The 27,980-nt window shown below is 37.4% G+C and overlaps 1 protein-coding gene across 1 annotated transcript; it reads left to right on the forward strand.

The window, feature by feature from the left end:
* The first annotated feature begins 6 nt into the window (after positions 1-6).
* Positions 7-27,969, forward strand: LOC149779131 (TNF receptor-associated factor 2-like). The gene is made up of 8 exons (XM_089939683.1): positions 7-149; positions 15,985-16,225; positions 17,214-17,295; positions 18,292-18,390; positions 19,656-19,814; positions 23,945-24,019; positions 25,415-25,480; positions 26,418-27,969. Exons 2-8 carry the CDS (start codon positions 16,053-16,055, stop codon positions 27,453-27,455), a joined length of 1,692 nt encoding a protein of 563 aa, XP_089795809.1. The 5' UTR covers positions 7-149; positions 15,985-16,052; the 3' UTR covers positions 27,456-27,969.
* Positions 27,970-27,980: the final 11 nt, after the last annotated feature.

Here is a 27,980-nt window from a genome sequence, read left to right on the forward strand (position 1 = left end):
ATCCTTAGTGACTATAAATAGATACAAACGAAGCCATTTCTATTCTGACCATAAATTGTTATTTTCACTTAATCACAAATATAGGCAGATCCATACTTAACTATTGTCTAAGAAGAACGGTTTATCTCAGTCGTGCCAGTTTACCGGAGGTAAGTGATGAATAATACCATTCCATGAGAATCTTAACTGTCAAAACATGAAACATAGATATCACGGTACCAATTATTTTGTCATAGACCTCAATGCAAGCGGTTGTTGAAATAAATGTTTTCTGTTCTACTTCAGCATGCGCGTGATACAGTCATAGAGAACAATGTTAAATGACAACACTTAGTACTCTATTGCATTTAAGAGAGATAACTCTGCTGGAACTCAACAGGGGTACGAGTTCTTAAGTCAAAACGATTGCATTTTCAGTGATACTTTTCACGTTTTTTAAAAATCTGGAAATATTTGCAATATTTTAAGCTAGCTTTCTTGTTTATATCTGAGTACCGTCGTTAGAGATTAAGCTCCACCCCACCACCCCGTGGTTGTTTAATTGGTACCGTTAATCGTTATGCGATATCTTCGATAACCAGAAACGCCGTATGGAAAGGTAATTTAAATATATCGCCGGGAATATGTGATGTTTTACCCCAACCCCTTGTATTATACATGTATTTATAAGTCTGTAAGTGGAGCCAGGTAAGCTTTGTTTTTCCAAGTGCCTAAGTTGGCTAATCCTCTTACGTAACCCAGTCTTTGTTTGAGCTCTTGAGTGGAAATCTGGCGGGAATCTTTGTACATGGGAACACGTGACGTAGACAACTTCAAAGAGCCGGAAGCCGACAATGGTAGGCTGGACAGTACATGGGGACACACAGACTGACATTTTTATGATTGACAGTTCGATCAAATGACCAGAGTCCGTCGCCATCCAATCGGGATGCGTTGTAGGTGGGACTTGATTCGAGAAGCTGGAATAAGACTTGTACAAGCCTGAAATTCGTCAGTTGGTGTTTAAGAGTCGCAGTGACACACACTCCGTTAGCCATTCGTAAAAATTGGCGGAATTTAGGAAATTCATGAAATAGCTTCGATCAGGTAAGTTTGATGTTACGTTGATTCTGCTTGATACGACTGCTGTTAATTGAAGAGAATTTGTCGTATGTATACATTTTACTTGTATTGAAGTATGAATAGTTAATTATGACCTTAATAGTTTGCATTTTTTTCATGACTTTAGCTAGTACTTTTGTTTACGATTGATTACGATGTTGATTCGTTGCCTCATTATTCATAATGTTACTATGTACACCTTATTTTGTGAGGCGAAAATGTTCTCTTCTTTCGCTAGTAATATGTGTGCATATTATTTCGTGGATTATTACGTTTACGCCCTTTTGAAAGGACGATTTGTATTTGTGAAGAATTGTATTGCTCGCTAGCCGCTATAAGAATTAATATTGTAATTCTTTGCGTAGTTATATTTTGGTAGACAAGAAATTTGTTTACGTAATGATAGATTTTGCCATTGAGTAACGGATTGCCGTTTATCACCATTTGAATGTGAATACTGTGGATTTGGTACGCTTGTGTAGGAAATATATATAAATATATAGATAGTCATATTACTAATCGTAGTAATATTTTAGTACAATCATGTTTGAAATATTTTGTATGTATATACTGATAGGGCTCAGTATGTAGATATTTGAATCCTTTGTGTGATTGTGTTATGGCGCCATTTTTGTAAGCGGCGGAAGTGTATGGGAATTTCGATGTGTGCGCATGCGCGACCCAAATGTCCCGCCTTAAACTGATGGTTCAGTTCAGTGACGTAGTGTGAGGGAAGATTTTTATAACCCTATGCTAATGCATTATACCTTTCAACAGGAAGCTTTCGGGGGACGAAAGAATTTCAGAGAATTTCGGGGGACGAGAGAAGTTCAGAGAATTTCGGGTGACGGTGAGAGATACCGAGTGAATTTCGGGTGACCTCAAGGGATACCGTCAAGGGTTCCGGATACTAGAAGAGGAACCGGAAGTCAAGATAACGGCAAGGAACAAGGATAATAGAAGAGGAAGCGGAAGTGGAGATCACGAAAGGAGAGAAAGACAAGGGAACGAAGAGATTTAGATGAGTAGCACTCAAGAAGGGAAAAATCTCCTCACACTGTGAACTCAAATGATGATCAAAGGGATCATTGGGTGAAAGAGAGACATTGATTACTTTAAATTCTTTTAAATTTCATTTATTAAATTGTTATTGTTTAAATTTCATCTTTGTATTTCTTTTAATTTAACTGTCGGCATTGCTGACTGGGGGCTCGTAGCCATAAATATATTTAGTCAATAAATAATATAGTGTCCAGAATTAACCTTCTGAATAAGGACCAGGGGAACTTCTCATAATTCGTTAAAGTCTATAAGAAGAACCCCACCCCTAGACAACCACTACACCCCCACAGTGGGCGCTTCGTCCGGGATATGAATTAGACATATATATTATTTTGGGACTTAAAGTTATTGGTAGAAGTATTAGTGAACAGTGTGAGATATTTTCCATTCTTTGTATTTGAAATTTTGTGATTTTCTCATCTCGTATTTTTATTGTCATATGTGCAGGCTTTGTAGATCTTCCATTCATAGCAGTACGTGTGAAGCAGATATCGAACAAATATCTTACCTGAACGAAACTAGTTGTTGTCGACAGGTAAGTATTTAAACTGGTATTACAAATATCTGTATATTGTTTGAATTTTGAGACAAGGTATCACTTTACATTAGTATAATGGCTACCGAACGACAAATGATAAAGGAATACCGCGCCATGGGGTCGGAAGATCTTGGATACGAGGGAGATCGCCTGGCAACCTTTATAGAAGAAAGGATCAAGGAATGGAAGGCCGAAAAAGCAGCGGAAAGAGAAGCCCAGAGAGAACTAGCCAAGATAGCAGCGGACCAAGAGTTAGCCAAGATAGCAGCGGACCAAGAGTTAGCCAAGATAGCAGCGGACCAAGAGTTAGCCAAGATAGCAGCGGACCGAGACGCCCAGAAAGAGCTGGAGCTAGCCAGACTCGCTCACACTCTGGAGATGGAAAAGGTCAGAGTTGAAGCTAGGACCAACGGACGGGACGACGCCAGTACAAGCTCTGGAACAACCGGCCGACCTTCCATCGACCACCGGATAGTCCAGATCAACATGTCACGCTTCAATGATAGGGAGGAGGCTATTGACGATTTTCTCGTCCAGTTTGAGAAACTCGCACGCGCTCATCAGGTCCCTGAACAGCACTGGGCCATTAATGTCTCAGCCTTTTTGCAAGGTGCAGCTCGGGAAGTCTACCACGGCTTAACTGCAGAAGAGGCTGATGACTACACTGCCCTCAAGAAGGCGCTTCTCTGCCATTATCGGCTGACCGCCGAGACTTACCGGAAACTTTTCCGGGACTCGGTGAAAAAGGTAACAGAGACCCACTCTCAATTCCACAACCGTGTTCGAGGTTTATTTGAGAAGTGGATGAAAATGGCCGAAGTCGAACGCACGTACGAAGGGCTACGCGAGGTAATACTCAAAGAACATGTCCTGGGTACTTACCGTCGCGAGTTGACAGTTTTCTTAGCAGAAAGAGAACACCGGACGCTCGAAGAGATCGCTAACATGGCGGAGCGATACGAGCAGGCGCACTCGAAGAGTGGAGGTTCCGGGGTTGCTGACCGACCCCGACCCTCTGAGTCGCGTCGTATGGGGGAGGTTGAGCCGGCTGTCCGTAACCGTCAGGGCGACGGGAAGGTCGGAGGGGCACCTACAGGTAGGGCTGCCGCCTATCGACCTGGACAGGCCTCACCCACGAAACCAGGACTTGCAAGTCGGCGAGGGCCGCCGACATGTTTTAATTGCAAGCGCCTGGGGCATTTTGCCAGGGACTGTCCCAAGGGCAGGCAGACCCAGGTGAATGTCGTAGCTAAGAAGGAAGGTGTGCCGGAAGCGAGTCGCAACCCAGCCAACCTTGCGGCCGCAACTGTCAATGGTGAAGGCGCCACCATCTTGTATGACACTGGGTGCAGCGTCCCCGCGCTTGTCGACAAGAAATATGTCAAGCCGGAGGACTATACAGGGGAGGTAATAGAAGTTCAGTACGCGAACTGCGCGCGTGACTCATTACCAGTAGCTGTCATTGACCTCGATTCACCATACGTGAAGGGGAAAATTGAAGCTGCTTGCTTGGAGGGGCTATCACATGACGTCATATTGGGTTGCCGTTATGTGTTACCCCAGCCGAACCCCGAAACCTGCACACCTATGCCAGTGAGTGCTGTTGAAACCAGGGCCATGAGTCGACAGCCGAAACAAAAGCCAATCCAAGTTACATCGACACCGGTTAGTAATGTTATTCCAGCGGAGTTAAGGAAGCTGCAACAGGAGGACGCAACTCTGGCGCAGTTGCACAAACACGCAGAAGCGGGAACAGAAAGGGAAACTCCGAACGGCGCGGTGAAGTTTGTCTACAAGAAGGGAATCTTGTATCGCCACGCCAGGAAACACAACGAACACTTCAAGCAAGTCGTCGTGCCAAAGGAAAAGCGTTGCGAAGTACTGAAACTTGCACACGAGAGTCTCATGGGTGGACACATGGGAATTGCTAAGACGCGTGACCGTCTTGTAAAAGAGTTTTACTGGCCAGGGGTCCAGGGAGACGTAAAACGGTTCTGTCTCTCCTGTGACAAATGCCAGAGAATGGCACCGAAAACGGATCAGCGACCCATCCCTTTGGGGAGTACGCCCCTTATCGATGAACCATTTAGACGTGTTGCCATGGATTTAATCGGACCGATAAAACCCGCGTCTGCGCACGGAAATCGATATATTTTAACGGTTGTCGATTATGCTACACGCTATCCGGAGGCCGTTGCGTTGCGTAACATTGACACGGAAACCGTCGCGGAAGCTCTGTTTGCGATCTGGTCAAGAGTCGGAGTGCCCGACGAGATCTTGACCGATCAAGGAACACAATTTATGAGTCGTGTGATGGCGGAGGTGAATCGCCTCATGTCGATTAAACACCTCACGACTACACCGTATCACCCCCAATGTAACGGATTGGTCGAACGGTTTAATGGGACCTTGAAAAACACGCTCAAGAAATTGTGCGAAGGCCGCCCCAAGGATTGGGACCGGTATATTCCGGCCATGCTTTTTGCATACCGGGAAGTACCGCAAGCGAGTTTGGGGTTCTCTCCCTTTGAACTCTTGTACGGGAGAACCGTACGCGGCCCAATCGCCGTACTGAGACAGCTGTGGACAGACGACCACGCTGTAGAGGAAGTACGCACTACCTACCAATACGTCGCGGACTTGCGCAACAAACTGGAAGAGGTTTGTTCTCTCGCGCAAGAAAACCTCAAACGAGCTAAGGCGCAACAGGCGAAAAATTACAATAAGCGCGCAAAACCACGTCAGTTTGAAGTAGGGGACAAAGTGTTGTTGTTGTTGCCCCAGGAACACAACAAGTTGCAAGTTTCCTGGAGGGGTCCATACGTCGTCACCAAGAAGGTCGGAGGTCAAACCTACCGGATACAGCTACCGACGAAAGAGAAATTGTACCATGCCAATTTGCTCAAGAGGTACCGGGAAAGGGAGACCGCCAGCGATTTTGTTGTCGCAGCGATAGTCACCGAGGATATCGAAGGCGATACGGAAGGTGCTAACACTGTCCCGAGCTGTCCATTAACGAGGGCCGAGACTCCGTCGGACGTGGAGTGTGACCCCATGTTAACTGAAGGGCAGCGGAACGAGATAGAGACCTTGCTGGCCGGATATTCCGACGTGCTAACAGAAAAACCCGGGAGGACGACGCTTGTCGAGTTCGGGTTAAAGATGGTGGACGACCGACCAGTTCAGCGTAAACCCTACCCCTTGCCCCACGCGAAACGACAAGTTGTAAGGGAAGAAATCGAGCAGATGATTGCTCTGGGAGTAATCGAACCTGCCGACTCTCCGTACAGCTCACCAGTAGTCTTAGTGCAGAAGAAGGACGGCACCCATCGGTTCTGCGTCGACTACCGGAAGCTGAATCAGGTGACAGAATTTCAAGTTGAAATGCTACCTGACCCCGAACATATCTTCGCTTCGGTCTCGAAAGCGAAATATTTTTCCAAACTGGATTTGTCCAAGGGGTATTGGCAAATTCCGGTAAGGAAAGAAGACCGACCGAAGCTTGCTTTTGCTACTCCCGACGGGACATACCAATGGTTGGTGATGCCGTTCGGGGTACAAAACGCGCCCAGCGTCTTTACCAGAATGATGCGGAAGTTGTTGGAGCCCTTGCGCGATAGGGGTGTCCACAACTTCATGGATGACCTCTTGTTAGCTACAGAGACATGGGGTGAACACCTCGCTCTGTTAGCTGACGTTTTGGAGCGGCTACGTCAGGAGGGCTTGACAGCCCGCCCTTCCAAATGTCACCTTGGTTTCAGGACATTAGACTATTTAGGACATACCCTGAGCCAAGGCACGCTGTCTCCAGAGAAGTCGAAGGTGGAGCAGTTGAGAAACGCCGCACGCCCCACCACGAAAACGGAAGTGAGGTCATTCCTGGGACTGGCCGGATATTACCGGAGGTATGTCGCTAATTTCAGCGCGATTGCGGACCCGTTGTCTGACCTAACCAAGAAACGGACCCCGAGTAAGTTCGTTTGGACAGATGCGTGTGAGCACGCATTCCAAACGCTAAAGGATAGACTTACATCCGACGCAGTTGTTCGTCTACCGGACTTGGATAAAGAATTCGTTCTGCGCACCGATGCATGCGACACGGGACTGGGAGCAGTACTGCTCCAGGAGCATGACAAGACGCTTTTTCCTGTCGCATACGGCAGCCGGAAGTTGTCTGCTGCCGAGAAGAATTACTCAGTATCGGAGAGGGAATGTCTTGGAATCGTGTTCGGCATATCACGGTTCGAGCGATACCTATATGGACGTAAGTTCATATTGGAGACCGACCACCAACCACTCGCCTATCTGGCGCAGGCAAAGTTGTCCAATGGTCGATTGATGCGATGGTCGCTGTTTTTACAGCAGTACCAGATGCAGATCAGATACGTGAAAGGATCTGAAAACGTAGGCGCAGATTTCATGAATAGAAGCGCCGAAATGATATAGATCATTTGTTATATTTTCGTGTTCATACTCAGTTTAGCATTTAGTTCATTTTGCTGATTTTGTTCTTTATATCGTGTAACACTTTTGTTTTTTTAGTTTGAGTGAATAAAATCCTGATTTTATTCTCAAGCGTGGGGGGATGTGATGTTTTACCCCAACCCCTTGTATTATACATGTATTTATAAGTCTGTAAGTGGAGCCAGGTAAGCTTTGTTTTTCCAAGTGCCTAAGTTGGCTAATCCTCTTACGTAACCCAGTCTTTGTTTGAGCTCTTGAGTGGAAATCTGGCGGGAATCTTTGTACATGGGAACACGTGACGTAGACAACTTCAAAGAGCCGGAAGCCGACAATGGTAGGCTGGACAGTACATGGGGACACACAGACTGACATTTTTATGATTGACAGTTCGATCAAATGACCAGAGTCCGTCGCCATCCAATCGGGATGCGTTGTAGGTGGGACTTGATTCGAGAAGCTGGAATAAGACTTGTACAAGCCTGAAATTCGTCAGTTGGTGTTTAAGAGTCGCAGTGACACACACTCCGTTAGCCATTCGTAAAAATTGGCGGAATTTAGGAAATTCATGAAATAGCTTCGATCAGGTAAGTTTGATGTTACGTTGATTCTGCTTGATACGACTGCTGTTAATTGAAGAGAATTTGTCGTATGTATACATTTTACTTGTATTGAAGTATGAATAGTTAATTATGACCTTAATAGTTTGCATTTTTTTCATGACTTTAGCTAGTACTTTTGTTTACGATTGATTACGATGTTGATTCGTTGCCTCATTATTCATAATGTTACTATGTACACCTTATTTTGTGAGGCGAAAATGTTCTCTTCTTTCGCTAGTAATATGTGTGCATATTATTTCGTGGATTATTACGTTTACGCCCTTTTGAAAGGACGATTTGTATTTGTGAAGAATTGTATTGCTCGCTAGCCGCTATAAGAATTAATATTGTAATTCTTTGCGTAGTTATATTTTGGTAGACAAGAAATTTGTTTACGTAATGATAGATTTTGCCATTGAGTAACGGATTGCCGTTTATCACCATTTGAATGTGAATACTGTGGATTTGGTACGCTTGTGTAGGAAATATATATAAATATATAGATAGTCATATTACTAATCGTAGTAATATTTTAGTACAATCATGTTTGAAATATTTTGTATGTATATACTGATAGGGCTCAGTATGTAGATATTTGAATCCTTTGTGTGATTGTGTTATGGCGCCATTTTTGTAAGCGGCGGAAGTGTATGGGAATTTCGATGTGTGCGCATGCGCGACCCAAATGTCCCGCCTTAAACTGATGGTTCAGTTCAGTGACGTAGTGTGAGGGAAGATTTTTATAACCCTATGCTAATGCATTATACCTTTCAACAGGAAGCTTTCGGGGGACGAAAGAATTTCAGAGAATTTCGGGGGACGAGAGAAGTTCAGAGAATTTCGGGTGACGGTGAGAGATACCGAGTGAATTTCGGGTGACCTCAAGGGATACCGTCAAGGGTTCCGGATACTAGAAGAGGAACCGGAAGTCAAGATAACGGCAAGGAACAAGGATAATAGAAGAGGAAGCGGAAGTGGAGATCACGAAAGGAGAGAAAGACAAGGGAACGAAGAGATTTAGATGAGTAGCACTCAAGAAGGGAAAAATCTCCTCACACTGTGAACTCAAATGATGATCAAAGGGATCATTGGGTGAAAGAGAGACATTGATTACTTTAAATTCTTTTAAATTTCATTTATTAAATTGTTATTGTTTAAATTTCATCTTTGTATTTCTTTTAATTTAACTGTCGGCATTGCTGACTGGGGGCTCGTAGCCATAAATATATTTAGTCAATAAATAATATAGTGTCCAGAATTAACCTTCTGAATAAGGACCAGGGGAACTTCTCATAATTCGTTAAAGTCTATAAGAAGAACCCCACCCCTAGACAACCACTACACCCCCACAGAATATTTTTGTTTGTTTTTATACAACGTACCAATGATTTATCTTTTATTATAAGTGTATTTAAATTAGAGTTGTTAGTGTAAGTATTTACTCCCTGTATTCCGCCTATTTAAAATAGTAATCGCTGTTCTAGTTTGGCCATGCATATACGTATGAATGCATGCAAAATGTATTCTAATGAGCGTACATTATATCAAAAACAAAATATGGAAAATATGGTTTTGATAACCGAAAAAATAATTCGTGTGCAAATTAAAATGTTATCAGCAAAACAAAAAATGAAATATTTCTTTGCAAATAGATTCTTCATATTTTTTCCGGCGAATTTGAATGCTCGACGCAAATATGAATTTTCTTCGCAGATCAAATTAAGGTTAAAAAGAAATTTTAAGCGAAAAAAATTATATTCAACGCAAAAAACTGCATTCGCTGCAAATGGAACTATGGTAATCTTAAATCAAGTTTTCTTCAAATAAATACTCTAATCGCCTAACGACCATACATGACGAAACTAATTTCACATTTACATTATTTTCACTTGTTTCACTATTCAGTGACTTATCATTTGACCTTTCCGAGCTGAATATTATTACTTCATGCCATGCAACACAAAGCACGAACCAAACACCCAACACCAAGAACTATTCCTATCTCAAATTACAACACGCGTATACCTAAATTGTCCAGATAATTCCCTCTTTTAAGAAGAAGGTACCGTTTAAGAAACTAGTCAATACCGTCATGTATTCCCAACAACGTTAACTCTCAACGGCGTCGTAGTTTTTGTATATGTGGTATAAAAGTTCAAACGCGTTGCCTAAAGTAGATAAGTGTTCGAAATAGTTGCTCTCACGTGCTCGAGAAATGTATTTAAACTATACCAAAGTGAATGATTTTATCAGTTATCAAAATAGGGAAAACGAATTTTCCCAGATTAGACAATATCAGCTTCTGAAAGGATAAAGAATAAATTATAAAATATATACAGCAAAAAGGTTTTTAAAAAAAATGTCAGATCATTTTTTTTCTTCTCCAAATTAATACATTTTATTGAAAACTCTATCACACGCAAAATACCAATATTTTAAAATACACTAGTATTTTTGAAGTTTGTCAGTAAAATCCAAGCAGCAGAGGAGGTGAACAGGCCTTTTGCTGAAACGTCATTTTTGAAAAATAAAACCTCGTACGAAAAAAAAAATAAGGTGAATAATGCCAAACCGAAGCCTCTAACTTACAGAGAATTTCTATAATTGGGTTAGATTTTTTTTTACTTTATCTTTGTTGTTCGTGTTTTTTTTAATTTATATGTAAACGAACGCACATACAAATTTTACAAAATACGAACGACAAAAATAAAGTAACAGAAAAGCTAACCCAATTCGAGAAACTCTCGGTAAGTTAGAGGCTTCGATTTGGCGTTATTGACCTTACTTTTTTTCGTATGAGGTTTTATTTTTCAAAACTGACGTTTCAGCAAAAGGTCTGTTCACCTCCTATGCTGCTATCCACGACAAAGTCAATCGGAACGTCCTAGATCGTTTCTATCGCATGCTTAAAGAAATCATGTAAATAATGGTCATTTGTAACTGCCCTATTCTACATTATTATAACTTCACTGACGACTAGATGACGTTTCATCACTTAAAGAAACTTAAGCAATTGTTTCAAATGCTTGAAACCGTGATGACCGGGTGAAAGAGTGGTCTAAAGCGATCGCCTTTGCCGACCATTGCCATCTCACTTAAGTTCGCGTGGGTTCGAATATTGGCCTAGGCCAATGTTGGTATGTTAAAAAACAAAAACTTGGCTGTAGCTTCCTGTGGATCACTGGTTCTTATATGGCCGCCATGTATGACATATCGAATGCTGACTTGGTGTTGTTTTCGTTATGCACTTTTATCGACTGTTCATTGTTAGTTCTGATATATTTTGCAACTACTATTGATTGATGAAGAAACTGTGAGAAACATCTTTTCTTAAAAAAAATAAACAAATATACTTAAAAAGCAATACCACCACATATTAAATAATGTATCCCGCTGTAGATTTATTTAATTTCCTTCACTTTGTGCGGTTCTAGAATCATGTGATTGGTAAAATCTTTTCGATTTATCTTTACACTTTCCTCTTTGGTTTTATTATTATTAAAAATTACTTTGAACATTTTCTAAATTTCCTACCAATTTCGTCTAAGCTAGGTCTTTCGGATTTTGTGAAGTATCATTTTAAGGTTGTCAACCTTGTTTTTATTTTCATTTTGGTGCTCTCTTCATTCAGTTGAGAAAGATAAATATAACTCAGATTCTCAATAAAGGCTAATCCTAACTTGACTTACAGTTTTATTCTGAGCAGTGAAAACTAATTTTGAGATTTATCTGGGTAAGTAAACGGGATGAATTTCAATTTATGTTCTAAACGTCAAGAAGAGAAAGGTACATATTAGCTTAACAGACGTAATTAATAATTAGACTGGACAGTGTGAAAAGAAATACCTTAAAAACGGTGCGATGTGAAGTGAAAATACTAAAAGCATTACTAAAATAATGGAGACAAGAAAATGGAGAACATCAAAACAAATTTGCGAAAAAGATAAAAGTTTAGAATAATGCAAAAAGCAGGAGTTAAAGTTTATAAAGACTGAATAAAACATTCAAATCAGATACGACTTTAAAATACTAGATCCTATTCGTTGATTATTACCATAGACCGAATCTGAATCTGAATGTATTACAAAGTATTAATTTTGCTTTTATATGCATATGCCATTAAGGAAACTGTTAGCTATTATGTGGAACATGGCAGCCCAGTGTTTGCATGCTTTTTAGACGCTAGCAAGGCATTTTATAGGGCCAGTCACTGGAAAACTCTTTAAAAACTTGATTGATATTAAAATACCCGTCTACATAGTTCATACTTAAGTTAACTGGCATAGCAAACAGTTGTACTGTGTACGATGGGGAAGTTTAATATCCAGCGCTTTCCATGTAACCAATGGGGTGAGGCAAGGGGGTATTCTTTCCCCTTTGTTACTTTATATACACACACACATATATATATATATATATATATATATATATATATATATATATATATATATATATATATATATATATATATATATATATATGTGTGTGTGAGTTAAATCGTAAGCCCGGTCAGTGTTACGTGGGGTTACGTCTGCCACCAAATGCGTTTTTCTTAACAATTTAAGTTTTGCTAATGATACGTCATTGATAAGTCCTTCTATCATAGGTTTAAGGAAATTATTAAAGATTTGTGAACAATTCTCATTTGAGAATGGTGTCATCTATAATACAAAAAAATCAGTATGCATGGTCTTTCAGCCAAGTTCTTTCAAATTACCATCTCCTCCCCCTGTACATCTTAACGGCATTGCTCTTACATATGTCAACAATTATACATATTTGGGTCATATTTTGAAATCCAATCGGTCGGATAATGAAGATATGATCAGACATTAGCGATTTTTATGTACTCGAACAAACATGCTTCTACGTAAATTTAAGAATTGTTCATTGAATATCAAAATTAGATTATTCAAATCTTATTGCTGCACTATGTATTGTGCTCCTCTGTGTACAAACGTTAGTGAATGTATGAAAAGAAAAATAGTTATTGGTTATAATAATAGTCTTCGTTTTTTATTAGGTCTTCCTAGGTGGAACAGTGCCTCCAACATGTTTGTAAATTATAATGTATTCAGTTTTGATGAAGTAATGAGAAAGTATATTTTCTCAATGATGACAAGAATATCTAATAGTAAGAGCTGTATATTGCAATCTCTTTGGAACTATGACATTCATTTAAATTCTCATATTATTAGTAGATGGAACAAATTACTCTTTAAATGTGCCATTTAATTTCATTCTTAACAATGCATGGCACAATTAATTGTTTTAATTGTATCTGTATACTTGTATGTATGATATATATGTTCTTTTATGTTTACAATGTTTTTATTTTATAATTATGTTTTAATTTAGAGGTATGGACTTTGTAGTCTAAAATAAAGAATTCTTATTATTCTTATTCTTATTTTGAGTTTGGGCACGTTATTGCGTGTTCGTCGTTCAGATCAACATATATCTTGCAGACATTGAGTTACCGCTATTTTGGAACGCTCCGATGTCCTAAGTGGTTTGGGTGTTCGCCTTGGATGCGTGAGGTCGCGGGTTCGAACCAAGGTCGAATCATACCAAATACTTACAAAAATTGGTACTAGCAGATAAATCGCTTAGTGCTAAGCATTAAGAGGTTAGTGTTAGGACTGGTTAGCCTGGTGTCAGGATAATATGACTGGCTGGGACATCATGCTACATGTCTGCGGCATGATGCACTAGTGCTAGACATCATTATAAACTGCCACACTGCAGACATAGTAGCGATCTGACTAAAGTTGTTAAAGCTACGTAAAAAATACAAACACAAAACCACAAATTCGGATTTTTCCAGCTGTGAGTTGCATTCGATATCAGCACTCCTCCACTGTAACGTTGGACTTAATGTTGTTCTATATAAACCAACGACAAATGGCTTCGGGTATTGGAAGTGAACCTGATTGTTCAAATAAATATCCTTTATACGAGATAATGATATAGATGCTAACCTTCAGATACTGTACATTTTACTAGTGTTTTTGTTTTTAAAGCAAAGCATCTGAAGTTTAGATGGTGTTATATTATTTAGAAATTCTGAACTTTTGTACCAACTTCTCGAATTTTACATAGACATAATCGATGGTTTTGGCATGAATAAATAACAATAACATTTGGAGTACAACATCCTTGAAATACAAAACAAAACATTGTATTATTTTAAACGAGATGTTAAGAAGGCTCAATATTCAAACATGTTAGTTGTTCACAATAGGTTGGATAAAACGAGGTAACAAAGGGTGTGTGCATTTGGGGAGTACCGGTACATGCAACTTAAATATCCACTGGAGTTCTCTACTGCACAAAAACAATTAAATAAAAGTGCAAGATGAAAATAGAGATGTGAACCAAAAAACACAAATTTACTGTTTGATGAACAGGTAAGAGAAAGTCAACCTATAATTAGTGAATACCAGGAAATAATTCAAAGCGAAGACCTTGTAACTGTAGTGAAAATATTATTTTCGACACAAGAGGAAAGAAAATAAAGAATTATGTAAAAGCTGTGGAAGTTGTCAAATGAGAAAAATATAAGCTATGCAATGGTGAAATATCTGAAAACAGATTGAAAAACTACCAAACAACATGATTGAAAACGAAAAAAAATCAAAACAGACTCAAACACTGAAAACGTATTGCAATAATAGTTGGAAGGGATTGAAGGCATGAAAGCTGACGTATAGAGTTGGAGAGACATTTTAGAGAATAGATTAACAGGATCAGTAAAATCGTTCGAGAAAATTACCAGTAATTAAATTATAAAAATATGGTGCAGGAAAAAATAAGATGTTGATGGTGTAGTTAACACGCTATATTCTTGAATAAAAATTGAAAGAATTTTAGATGTCTTTATCCTTGTATGAGATGTATGTGATTTTCATTACGCCTTATTTTGTTCAAAATCCTAAATACTAGCTTGCGATCTTTTACATTGTCTTTGTTTTCAGGATTTTTAATACGCTTCTTGAATCAAATTTCTTTTTCTGAATGTTAGTTTTCAACCATCTCTTTCATAATGGTATTAGTAGATTAAAGGGCATTATCTACATTATAATCGCAATGCCACGTTTTTCGTGTGTGCAATTTTTTATTTACTAGTGTCGTCTTTGGAAATGATGTGTACATTTGGTACATCATTTATTTAATGTTAAAAATGTTCAGCTGGTCCCATTTATCAAGTACAAACTTTCTACCGTACATTGGTTTGGTTGGTCTTCAAGATCTTTACACACACACACACACACACATATATATATATATATATATATATATATATATATATATATATATATATATATATATATATATGAATGATCTAACCAAATAAGAGTAATCCCTACTTTTAGCCTGTTGACTTCTTTGTTTGTACCAGTTTAGTGGAGTCATGTTTTGTATGCGACGATTGCCATTGTAACCTACAATTAGCTTTGTTTGAAAAGTCAGCCCATTTTCTGATTTAATTTTGAATGAATTATTTCCATATTCTGGTCTTGAATGTTTTGTTAAACCTTTCCGCTACAGATATATTTTTGTCTGAGTAAGGTGGAAATTGTTGGATATTTTCTTTTGCACATAATGCGTTGCTATTGTAAAACATTTATACCTTTATGAGACTCTCTTCAGGTTTACGATATCTGGAGATTACTCTAAAACATTATCAATGTCAACGTCCGATTTCGTTTTTACTTTTCTCCTCAAGAGTATCTTGAGAAGATATTGCTTGCGGACAAATTGCATTTGTATTAATCATTTTCTGATTTCATATGCTTGCAGATCGACAATGACAGCTGCCATTTGTCACCCATCTCACATAAGCTCTTTTGTATGAAAATCTTTTCCTCGCTTTGTTGCGTAATGTGTTGGCTGCTGTTCATTGTTTTGATTTTCTAGAAAAGTTCTTTGCTTTAAGTGGATCATAATGCCATAATTTGTAAAGGTTGTGGTGATTGTTACAATGCTCAACGCAGTTATATCAATCACTTATATTACAGTAAATGTTGCTAAAAGGACATGCATCTGTCGTTTATTTCTAATTATTATGATTAAAAATACGATAGGGTAAAACAGACAATTAAATAAAACCTGCAAATCAACAGTAGTGTCATTTTTGTCATTTGAACCGTTTCCTTTTTTACGTTTTGATTTTACTTAAACGTTCTATCAACTGATAATAATTGCTTTAAATTTTAGATTTATATTTTGCACATTCTACTGACATCATCAGAAACAACGAACCCGACTTGAAATATTCAAGAAACATGTCAGCGTCAGCGTCAGCTACATTTGATGGTGGTTACCCATCCGCTATTTTTATACAGGACAAGTTTGATAAGAAATTCAGCTGCAACTTCTGTCAAGGAATTCTGCGAGAGCCGATACAGAGTTATTGTGGACACAGATTCTGCAAGCGATGCATTGACAAAGCTCTCAAGTAATTATTTCATCTGTTTGTCATTTAAATGATAATCACCATATCAGTTTCATTCTTGTATGATAATGAAGCCGATCATGATGATGAAAAATATTATGATGATGATTACGATTGTCAACAATTGATGTAGTTGGTCGGGGTTTTGATGATGAAGATGGATGATGATGAAAATTTCAGCTGAGTGTGTGGTACCCTCATAATGATGATGATTTTATGATCATGTTGACAGTGAAGCTATTAGTTCCTTTAGTGCGCTTGTAAAATGCATGTACTTGTTATACAAGTTCAATAATGAACAGATTGTTGTTGATTTTATTTGTAAAAGTGGCGGCCCGAACTGACATATTTCATATTCTAATGGTTACAAATGCTCCATCAACGTGGAATGAATTGCCCACTGAACTTAGACACAAAGACTCAGTGATTACATTCAAAAGGGCTCTCAAAACTCACTTATTTCGACTGCAAGAACAAATTTAAAGACCTAATTATGTTTCCTACCTGAAATATTCTCAGCATGTTTTTTATTTTTTAATGTTTTCTAATTTCATGGTGTTTGTTTTTGTAATAATATTATTATGTTTTTTATGTTACAGGTGTTGTCTAATGTTGTAAAGCGCTTAGATGTTCTAAAGATTAGGTGCTATACAAAGTCCTCATTATTATTATTATACGTTTGTTGAACTTTGAACTAATTTTAAGGTTTAATCACAAGATCTCAATAATCAATAAGTTTTATCTATTTCATTGATTCGGACTTCTATTGTGACAACTTCTTGTTTTTAATGATGATAAATCCAAGAAGAATCGCAGCAAATATTAGAATAGTGAACAATTTGTGAAACGTTACTTGAATAAATGATTACGTTAGGAGAGTTTGATAATGAGCTGAGCTTATTACTTCTTTACGATCGTATGCCCTGTACTCAATGCGAAATGCAACTCTTTCTGATTCTCTGAGTTGAAATTGGTGCATTGTATATTTCAGTAGTGGACTTCACATGATGTGCCCCCAATGTAAGCAGGAGGGGGTGGTGGAAGCGGAAGATAGTGTTTTGAAAGCTGATCAGGTACGCACAGACCAAACCTTGCCCTGCTTTGTACAGAAAATTGATCACGCTGATTGAATACTGATATAAAAAAACAAAGATTGAATACTTATATATAGAACTGTAGCAAAGATTGAATATTGAACTAGTAAAGTTTGACTACTAATTTTTAAATGTGTAGCAAATATTGAATGATAATACATGTATATAAAACTGTATCAAAGATTTATTTCTGTAATTTTAAAATAGTAAGTGAATATTTAATGAGATCCATTTTAGACTGTAAATCATAATTAACTCATGTACTTAAATGTTTGCAGATCTAATTCACATAAAGGCCTTTGGAATTGAAAATTAATGCCAGAATCTGTTTGGATTGGATGGCTGTTAAAAATTATTGATTTTTATTGACATGAAAAGCAAATGCAGTCTTTGCCATCAGTAATAACTCATTATTTGTTTAGTGGATATTTTTTCAACATGGTGCAGGAGTTTAATGGTAAAGAAAATTGTTGATGATAAAGACATTACCTGTCATAGATATATCTTCATGTTGCTAAGCAACATGAGAATGATGGTCATGCTATATAATAACAGTGATTACCGGTATTCATTTTTATGAGGATGAGAAAAGAATCACAGGGTAAACTCCTTAACTGCAAAGTGAAAAATGTATCAGCAGATTTGTATCAAATTATGTGAGGTGAATGAATTTCCAAAAGTGTTTTTAAGGTTAATCCTATGATGCCATATATTAAACATTTTTTACAACACTAATTTTGAAAAAATATAGAATGCAAGTATGCGACTTTAACAAAACTGGTGACAATATAAGGATCCCTGCATTACATGATTTAAAGTTAGATTAATCAACAGATTTATCTTTGAATTAATTTAATTGAAATGTTAGGACCTATAGAGTTGTATTAATACATTATTAAGAAAACAGAAAGTTATATCTGTGATATCAACCTGTAGTGTCTTAAGTACATAATTTATAATGTGTTCTATGTGCAGTTGTACCCTGATAATGCTATGAAGCGTGAAATGAGCCATATTAAAGTACGATGTGTGAACACAGGTTGTTCCTGGCAGGGAATCTTCAGGGAATATGAGGTAATAGAAGTTCTTCTTGTTACCTTACCTAGTGTTTTGCATAACGTTCATTATGCAAGTAGGGCTGCTCCAGATTTAATGGAAGAGAGGGATGTTGAAATGGGTCCAATGAAATAAACGACACTTATGTGGGTGATGTCATGGGTGGGTAATCCAGAGTATTGAAATGATCAGTCCAGTAGAATTAAAATGGGTGGAGAAGTCTTTTAACTAGTGCAATCTGCACACCATCAGCCCCCTCCCTCTATAACAATTCATTTTATAACAGTTCTCATGTAACCTCTTCAATAGTTACTGTAATTATACAAATGGTAATTGTTTTTGACAAACGACAGGATGCAAATCCACTTGAAGATTAAAACATGAGATTAATATTTCTTTTTCACTAATATTTACACTGTGATCCTACATGTAAGTTAATTTCACCAGAACTAAAACTAGAGACATTATTCACGTTTCAAAATATTTTAGAAGTAAAATAGGTAATGCATCATTTATGGTGTTTATGTACAAGGACACGGTATATTTCATATTTTCGGAGGCTCCACCAAACATGGTTATATATGGTTAGAAATCTAATGATTTTTAAAATTTTCTATCTACCAGATATCTCGTTGATAAATGCAACCATTCAAATCCAATTAAGTTCTGATAATGAATTATTAAATTAATATTTTTACATGAAAGATTTTGTGGGTCTGTCTATGAAAAAGAGGAGTTCAAGAAAATTCTGTTACATTGAATACTGTAAAGGAAAGTAACTTTTTTGGGATGTTAACATTGGATACTGTAAAATAAAGGTAACGTGGTCGAGATGTTTACATTGGATTATGTAAAAAGGTAACTTTGGTGGGATATTTACACTGGATGCTGTAAAAAAGGAAACTTTATCGGGATGTTCACATTGGATACTGCAAATGAAAAGTAATGTCATTTTGGTACTCATTTATTCAAATAACATAGTCGAAAACTCAGTTACCACAATAAAACATATTTTCAGTATTACATCATTTGCACACAAGTTAGGCAACACCTCTTTTTTCACTAGAAGCAAATATTCTGAAGGGTGTACATGCTGTTATACTCGATCTTCTATGGTTGATATAATATTTAATATAGATTCATTTTCTGATTCCATCTTTATCCGACGAATTAAAAGAAAAGGAAGTATGTTGTAGTAGTATTGGTAATAGTTTAAATAGTAGACACAGACGAAGAGAAAGAAAAAACACATTTCTCACGGTAAAATCTTTTCACCTATTTAGATTCATGCAACCCGCTGCCAGTACCAGATGGCCCAGTGTCCACAGTGTGGTAATTACTTTTCCCAATTGGAGTTGGAGGACCACAAGACAAAAAAATGTCCTAAGAGGCTTGTTAACTGCAAACATTGTAGTCAGCTGAGTAAAAATGAAGATATGTCGGTAATTAAGCTGAGGGAGCTCCCTGGTTTATTTTCGTGTGTGTGTGTGTGTGTGTGTGTGTGTGTATTAAATGGTCTAGCTAACTTATCACTTCACTAGTACCAGAAAGAATTATTTTAATGATGAAAACACATTGATAGCCTTAGTACTATACAACACTAGACAAACATGGAGACAATGATTGTGTGGTTATATTCTGTGGGATAGTTGCATTATAATATGTTATAGAGCTAGAATTAATAATGGATTCAGCAAAATAGCGTTGATGAGATCCAAGATTTTGCTCTCGCCGTTTGCAGAGAAAAGTGGTAGGCATAGTGAGCGTGATGTCATCCATAACATGAGTCAACTGTGTCAGCTTCAGCTAGATAGGTTTCTTTTTTGTGCTGCCAGCCCATAACTCAGGATAAAGGCCAGTCAGGGAGTTCTGCACAACTCCTGTCACTGTAGTGCAAATGATTATAGGTAGATATTCCTTTTTTTGCTATGCTTGGATTTTTATTTGGTCTGATTGATGGTGGATGTTTATTTTGTATAGGACAATAGATTTTGGAAAGTGAATAATATTAGGTTCCATAATTTACGAGTGTTGAAAATCACAGAATCAACAAATGAGCACTCAGTCAAACACTGTGATAACATGTGCCATTGTATTTATTGTATACATTATGAGAAAGATTTGTTTGCACTTTTCCGTTTTATGAGAATAATTTACTTTAAATACAGTGAATTCACTATTTATCATGGGACCAGTTTTTGCATTTGCTATAAACCATTAATTTAGATGCAAACCAACAAGTATATATCATGAAAGTACCCTTTTCACTGTCCATGAATAAATATCCTGATAAAAATATTTTTTTGTACGAAATCACAGAAGGAAATTGTTTTCTTTTCAGTGAACCATAAACGTCTTTTCATGAACGTTTCCAAAATGTTACTCAAATACTTTAAAGTAAGCCAGTGATTAAATTTCCTCCTTACATTCACTTCCTGGTCATGTTAGAAGAACATTCACTGCATCATGAAAATGACTTGAACAAATGTTTTTTTTTTAAGCAATAAAAGTGCTAAAACATCATCTTCTTGGTGAGATGAAAGTCAGACTTTCTCCTTGGAAAAGTTACTACTCATAGTATATATGTCCTTTTATTCTAGAACAACTATAAGTTCTCCATCATTGAATTGCTGACATTAGTGGTGGCGGAGACAAATGTTGCTTGGAATTATTTGTGATAAATTGGTCAGCCTTCTTGCAAGTCGACAGACTACTGGCCCAGTGCTATTGCATGTAATCAATAAATTTATTTCAACTTTCCTATGTATGTGGATGGTATGTAAATCCCTCTTTATTTGACCCATTTTTTAAAACACTCACCTTGTTATTATTAATCCATGTCAGAACAGAACACCTTTGTATCCATCAGTTACTGACCTGAAATTTTAAATTGCCGTGGCAATATGTGGAAGGCAGCATGAAGTCATGGTAAGAGTAACGTGTCGAGACCATCTAGCAAGGACTATTTCACTTCTAAGGAACTGACTAATGCTTGGGACAGAGCTATTGTTAAGTTTATCATACCTGATGCTGCCTTGAACACATTCGTTAGCAATTTAAAACATAACTGGTGTATCAAACGCCAAGTGAGGCAGCTGCTAGTACCATTTTTTATAAATCTTTGGTATGACATGGCCGTGGTTCGGACCCACAATCTGTTGCATCCAAGGCATATGCTCTAACCACTTAGGCCACCGGAACTGTGTGATGTTTATTTCAACGTGTGGTTTAGGTTCAGGTACAAAAGGTGAAACAGTAGATAAAAATTGAAATAAAATATGCACATTGAAAATTATTTATATTAGCCCTAAAATCTAATAAAGTCGTGTAGGTGCTGGATACAACTAAACCCTCCACATTTAATTTGTGTACATTATGTGGGTTATAATGTTCATCTAACTTTCTCAGTAGGGCGAACAGATGGATGTAATGAAGGCCATTATTTGTAAAAGCAGCACAATTGCACTTGAGGCGTGGAAAAGGTTTAAGCTGACTTAGATAAGCTCCCCATCTGCATGCACTATATGGAGTGTTGTCTAGACCATTCATGTGAAATTTGCTGTCAATGGAAGGCGTCAGTTACCGCAAAGTATCTGCCTTAGTCTAGAGTGTTTCAAAGCCAGTAAGACAAGAATGCTATTAGCCTAGCTGCTGATGCCATCTCAGTTTTGAAGTTCTTATTCAATCGGTGTGAATGACTGTCACAATAACATGACACCGAGAAATTGCCTTTAACAAAAACAAACAGCAAACAAAAAATTCAAGGCATTCTCGGCCACCATAACCCAACATGCATATATCAGCTTGGTAACCCCACAGAGTGGTCATGGATCATCATGCATTGGGCTGCCTGCATGTAACAACTTGTTGATAGTAATTTGTCTCAGTGGCAACCGAAGCTTTGCCGACTTGACGAGATTACCACAGTTTAGAACTTCACGAGGCTATGTCTTGGCAAATGAGATCCCCTCTCGTGGCTTTTAGCGAGAATTCCCTTTCAGCATTAGCCTCCAGTAATCTTGATTCGCACGGACATGTGTAGGACACACTAACATGCCAGTCTCCTATCATCCTTCTCAGTGCAAAGGGTTTAATACCCACACTGAATGCATTTCAGTCATGGCTGAAGATGCGATATGTCGAGGGTGTTATGCTTCCTTCTGACACACTTGCTGATGGCTGCAGTACCTTAGGTTTGTATAATGTTGGACTCATAATTAAATGGTAGTGGGTTAGAAAAATGCCCAGGCCAGCCTGTTTGTTATCTCTGTAAGTCTGTGGGGAAGACACTCAGCCATGCTTCCACTTCCTTGAATGATATGGCCAATTATGTTTGAAAGTGCATTTAAAAAACAAAGCAACAACAGACCAACCAACTAACAAGTTTCTATTTTTGTCATTAACCTGAAAAAGGGACTAAGTCTTCAAATCTCCTCCTTCTTACTTCATATATTTTCAAATATCTTTATTGTCGACAAAATCCACATTCAAGCCCAACACACTCTAGTCAAGTTTTTTTTTGTCCCAGTGGATTTACAGCCGTGGTAAAATTGAGCATTGCATACAGGATGTTCCATTCTGGCCAATCACCCCCCCCACAAGACTTTAGTCAATAAATGCCTATCAATATTGACCCATAGTGGGCCTTTGTATGACAATGTGAATCAGTGGTCTCTCTACTCTCAGACCCAAAAACCAGCTCAGCCAAAGCCATCTGGAATGGCTCTAATCTCTCCATTAAATGCCACGGCAGTAGCTAGCATAATTCTGACTAGTAAGTTTGAAGAAGAAACGTTAGCCCCGATCAATATCAAACACACTAGTCAGCATGAATCTGCTTCCTGACTTACATAGTTCAAACGTTGGATGAAGGTGTGAAACATAACTTTAAAGCATCTATTTAAGACCTTTATTTCAAAAGGTTTCACTTTTACCTGTTGCGACCTATATTAAAAGCATAACAGGTGAAACCTTCTGATGTCATTCAGCAGAGTCATTGTGATGTGGCTTACTCTAGGTTTTTTCAGGGGGTGGGTTATAACATATTCATTTTACTCTTGTCCCCTGTCACTACAGTCAAGTGCTAACAAAATATGTAATGTTATAATCACTCTTTTGTAATTTGCAACTTCCCATTTACTTGATTGATAAGCACTAGTGAGAGAAAATGCACTTTCTTCATTATTTTGTATTTGGAGTATTTTTACATAGTATTGTAAATTCATATATTTTCATACATATTGTTCTTGTCGGAAAAATAAATGAATAAATAAATAAAATGAAATGAAATAAAATAAATACAAGGACAACAGCTATAGAATGAAAAAAAATTTTGTTGGTATAGCTGTATTTACATTCCTTGACTGGGGAGAAGTCCTGCTCTCTTCATTTACTAATAACTGTTTTATTACGGCAACTACAAAACACATACAAATATTAATGCATCATGAAAGCATATAGTGATTTTGCAGCAGTTTTGTTTTGAATTTTTCAATGGGAAATGTTGTAAAAGACATCTGAATGAAGCATAATGTATCAAAAGTCAAGCACCTTTTTATTGCTTATTTTCAAGGAACATTCCAAAGTATGTCCTAAGCATCCACTGATGTGTGAACAGTGTAAAACCAAGAAGATTCCAAGGGATAGAGTAAGTAATTTATAATCTTGGACATAGTCTTCTGCATATACATACTTTCTTGGGTATTATATGTATTATGGTTTTGTTTAAATTCTTGCCTAACCGTAAGTGTACATTGTGAACAATTATGGGAATTATATAAGACTAATGCTTCTGCCCTGTACATTCTAGGTTCTGAGGGTGGACAATGATAATTGCTTCCATAGTAGACTTTAAGAATAATGTCTTATTTTCCATAAAAATAATAAAACAAAACAATATTAATTTATTTTAAGTTGTGGTGGTAATGGACCAGAAAATCATATGGGATGAAACTCTACACACATCCAAAATGGTGCAACACCGACATCCAATATGGCTGCCACAGCAGTCAACCTGACTGTTTAGGTATTGCTACTTCAACAAATGAGTGGTTTTATCACCAGAAAAAGTGAACCTTCTTACTGCTTGGTCCTAAATGCAAACAGTGCCAAGTTTGTTGCCAATATAGCTGCCACCATACCTAATTTGAAGATCTTATCGATCAAGAATATTAGAGATAGACTCAAGACTCATTACTTTAAAAAAATGGTGTTATATTGAATTCCTGGAAATTCTGTTTGAATAGTAGAGCACCAATCACTTGGAACGACTCTTCTTTTTTTCTCATTAGAGTGCTTCTACTTGATATCATACCAAAAGAAAGTACTTTTTCTTGCTTGATGTCTTGCGTATCCTGCTATGTATATATGTAGATAGGTTGATATGTGGTTTGGTGGTATGCTAGCACAATAATGGCTGCTTAATGCTTACTAAAAGTTTACATTTTACATTATAACATTGATGTCAAGATCATTTTAGTCAGAACTTATTACCCGTACAATATTGTTTACAGTGGCTACTGGAGACTACCAATAGCGTTATAGAGGTGAGCTATGTAATTGCTATTTACACACTGATTAAAGTTGTGTCATCATTCGTTTTCTTCATGAGACTGACCAGGTCTTTATGTTATGAAGCCTCTGTAGTAGGTCAAGTAAGTGGAGAAACAAGATCTGGAAAACTTAACATCTTATGTGGCTGCCCTCATGGATGTGTTCAAGTGTTTTCTGTTTAATCCACTTTCTCTCTCCATTACAGCCAGTTAGACATGATGGGTAACCAGTTAGGTTTTAAATATCACCAGGTTCATCACAGCAACAAGTATTATCCTGGACCAGACAGGTTACAAATCCTGGAAAGAAGCAACTGCCCTCCACAACAAACTTGTTTGGATTTACCCTTGGTGACGGTTGCCCTCCCCACCCACTTTAACAGTGGGTCTCAACCTTTGACAGTTTTATATAACCATTTGAAGTCTCCTCATTTGTATTGATAATTTAGTGTTTTTGTCCTAGAAAAATGTATGACATTTATTTTTGGCAGATGGAAGATCATCTCAATAAGGAGTGCCCAAACCGGAAGTTGAGATGCCCTTTGGATAATCAGATGGTATGGCATAACCTCTCTCTCTCTCTATCCATGCACATAAATTGCATAATTGTGTAACTGTCTTACTCTGACTGTCTTTTTATATTTACCTTTCTGGAAAACAAATAGCACACAATGTTAACATGTTAGCCATGTAAACTGGCTTGAACTCTACCAAACATATTCGGAATTCAACTAGAGCCAGCTACCTGTACAACAACTACCTTTGTGTAAGAATTACATTGAAATCAATATAATTTAATATGCATTAAAGATCACCTTTTATATCGATTACTTTCAACTTGTTCACCAATTTATATTTATTTGAATACAAATTTTGAATGTCTACAGTGTATTACAGAATATGCTCAACACATCATTTGGGAATTTGTTTTCAAAGTGGGCATTATTGATAATGTAGCTGTGCTTTTCATATAAAGGGAGATAACCAATCATGTCCCATTTTTCAATGAAGAAACATAACCTAATTGGACTGACAGCTGTTCTATATTGAAATTCTTAATTTTGGTCGTGGATGGTTTTATGATCTTATTAAAATCATGATTTGAACAGGAATGGAAATAATTCCTTATGTTGTAAGTCATATCTAGCTGACAGTCAATAGTGTTCAATGAGTTGTATTTATTTCTAATAAAAAGTACACACATGTAAAGTTTTATTTATTAATGATAAAAAAGTCACTTTGTATATACAAAAAAATAGTATAAGAAGGTCCCTTTTATATTCATTAGGATGTCCTTGACACATTGCATAACCCTGTTGTTATCAAACAGGTGGGCATAAAATCTTATTTCATATTCAGATTTGAAAGTTAAAAACATGCCTTTACTGTGTCATGAAGAGATGTAGAATTCCAATCTTTTGGGATGTAGTCATTTAGCATTTCCTTCAATTATTTCTGAAAAGGACTTTCATTTAACAATTGTAATTTTCACAGGTGGAGGCAAGTAGATTTGTAGGACATGTGGAGCAGTCTACCGGAACCCATATGATTTATGTCATTCAACAAGTAAGCCTTGTTGAACAGCGTGTCAACCAACTGAAGGAAAGGATTGATAATCTGTTAGGTTCAGAGACTGTACTTGTAGCAAAACAGCTCCAAACAACTCTTGACAGGATGAATCAGCTAGAAGGTGTAGTAAGGAATCTGGCCACTCAACCCATAGCTAGCAGCGGAGCACAGGTCCAACATGTGGAGAGTGGTGAAATGCAAATGAGAGTTCGACAGCTGGAAGTAAAGACGGATACATTTGAGGGGGTTGTCATAACACTTCATCGTGATATTGAACAGTGCATCACTACACTTGAGACAATTGAACGACAGCGACGAGTGGACAAGGAAATGATTGAATCAAATCAACGCAACATTGTTTCGTTAGAGACAGCGCTGGCTCTGAAGGATATTAAGATCAATGATCTAGAAGCAAGGATAGAATCTCTCGAGTATGCCAGCTATGACGGAATACTTCTGTGGAAAATTCCAGAGTTCAGCAAACGTAGATTGGAGGCACAGCAAGGGAAAGCTTTTAGCATTTACTCTCCTGCTTTTTACACCAGTCGCACTGGTTACAAGATGTGTATACGAATGTATCCCAATGGGGATGGGATGGGAAAGGGATCCCATATGTCCCTTTTCTTCGTCATCATGAAAGGACCCTATGATGCCCTTTTGAGATGGCCATTCATGCAGCGTGTAACTTTCATGCTGATCGATCAGAGCAATCGAGAGCATGTCATCGACTCATTCCAAGTAGACCAGGCAAGTTCATCTTTTCAAAGGCCAACAACAGAAATGAACATAGCAACTGGATGCCCATTATTCATTCCACAAAAACGTTTGGATGACCCAAGTTATGGCTATATTAAGGAAGACACAATGTACATTAAAACTCTGGTTGACACAACCAATCTACCTGTCCTAAATGACAACAAAAAACCTGCGGATATGTTAAGCCAAAAGAAGCTCACTCGTTAAACTGTTGGAGTTTATCACATTGTTACAACTCTGTAGTCCTAAACTAACTCACAGAAAAGGCTAAAAACCCACAAGTTTTGTAAAATTCAATGAATAATTTATTTCCTTATAATACAAAGTGAAAAAAGAACATACAGTATCGTGAATAAAATCCCAGATAGTTCTAAAAGTTATATCACAAATCCAAAAGTATAGAGTATTCCTAACAAGTGCTGATGTGCTATTAGCCTTGAATTGTTTTGATATACTAGCAGACTTGATCAATGATACCAATATAAATCCAAAATTTTTAAAGTGAATTCACAGTAATTTCAAAATAGTTATTTAGTCCCATGGTCTATCAGCACTATGCAATTCTAGTGAATAATTGGAACAAATAATTCCTTTCTAGTAATAATTGAATAAAGCTAAATGAATGACTCCAATATCATTGAAATTGAATAGGAACATGTCGTATGAATGACATTATATATATATATATTTATATACAAAATAAAGCAATATAGCATTTCTATACATGTGAAT

Source organism: Sinohyriopsis cumingii, chromosome 17 (assembly GCF_028554795.1).
Source record: "Sinohyriopsis cumingii isolate HCF-2022 chromosome 17, ASM2855479v2, whole genome shotgun sequence".
In the NCBI taxonomy this organism is placed as follows: Eukaryota; Metazoa; Mollusca; class Bivalvia; order Unionida; family Unionidae; genus Sinohyriopsis; species Sinohyriopsis cumingii.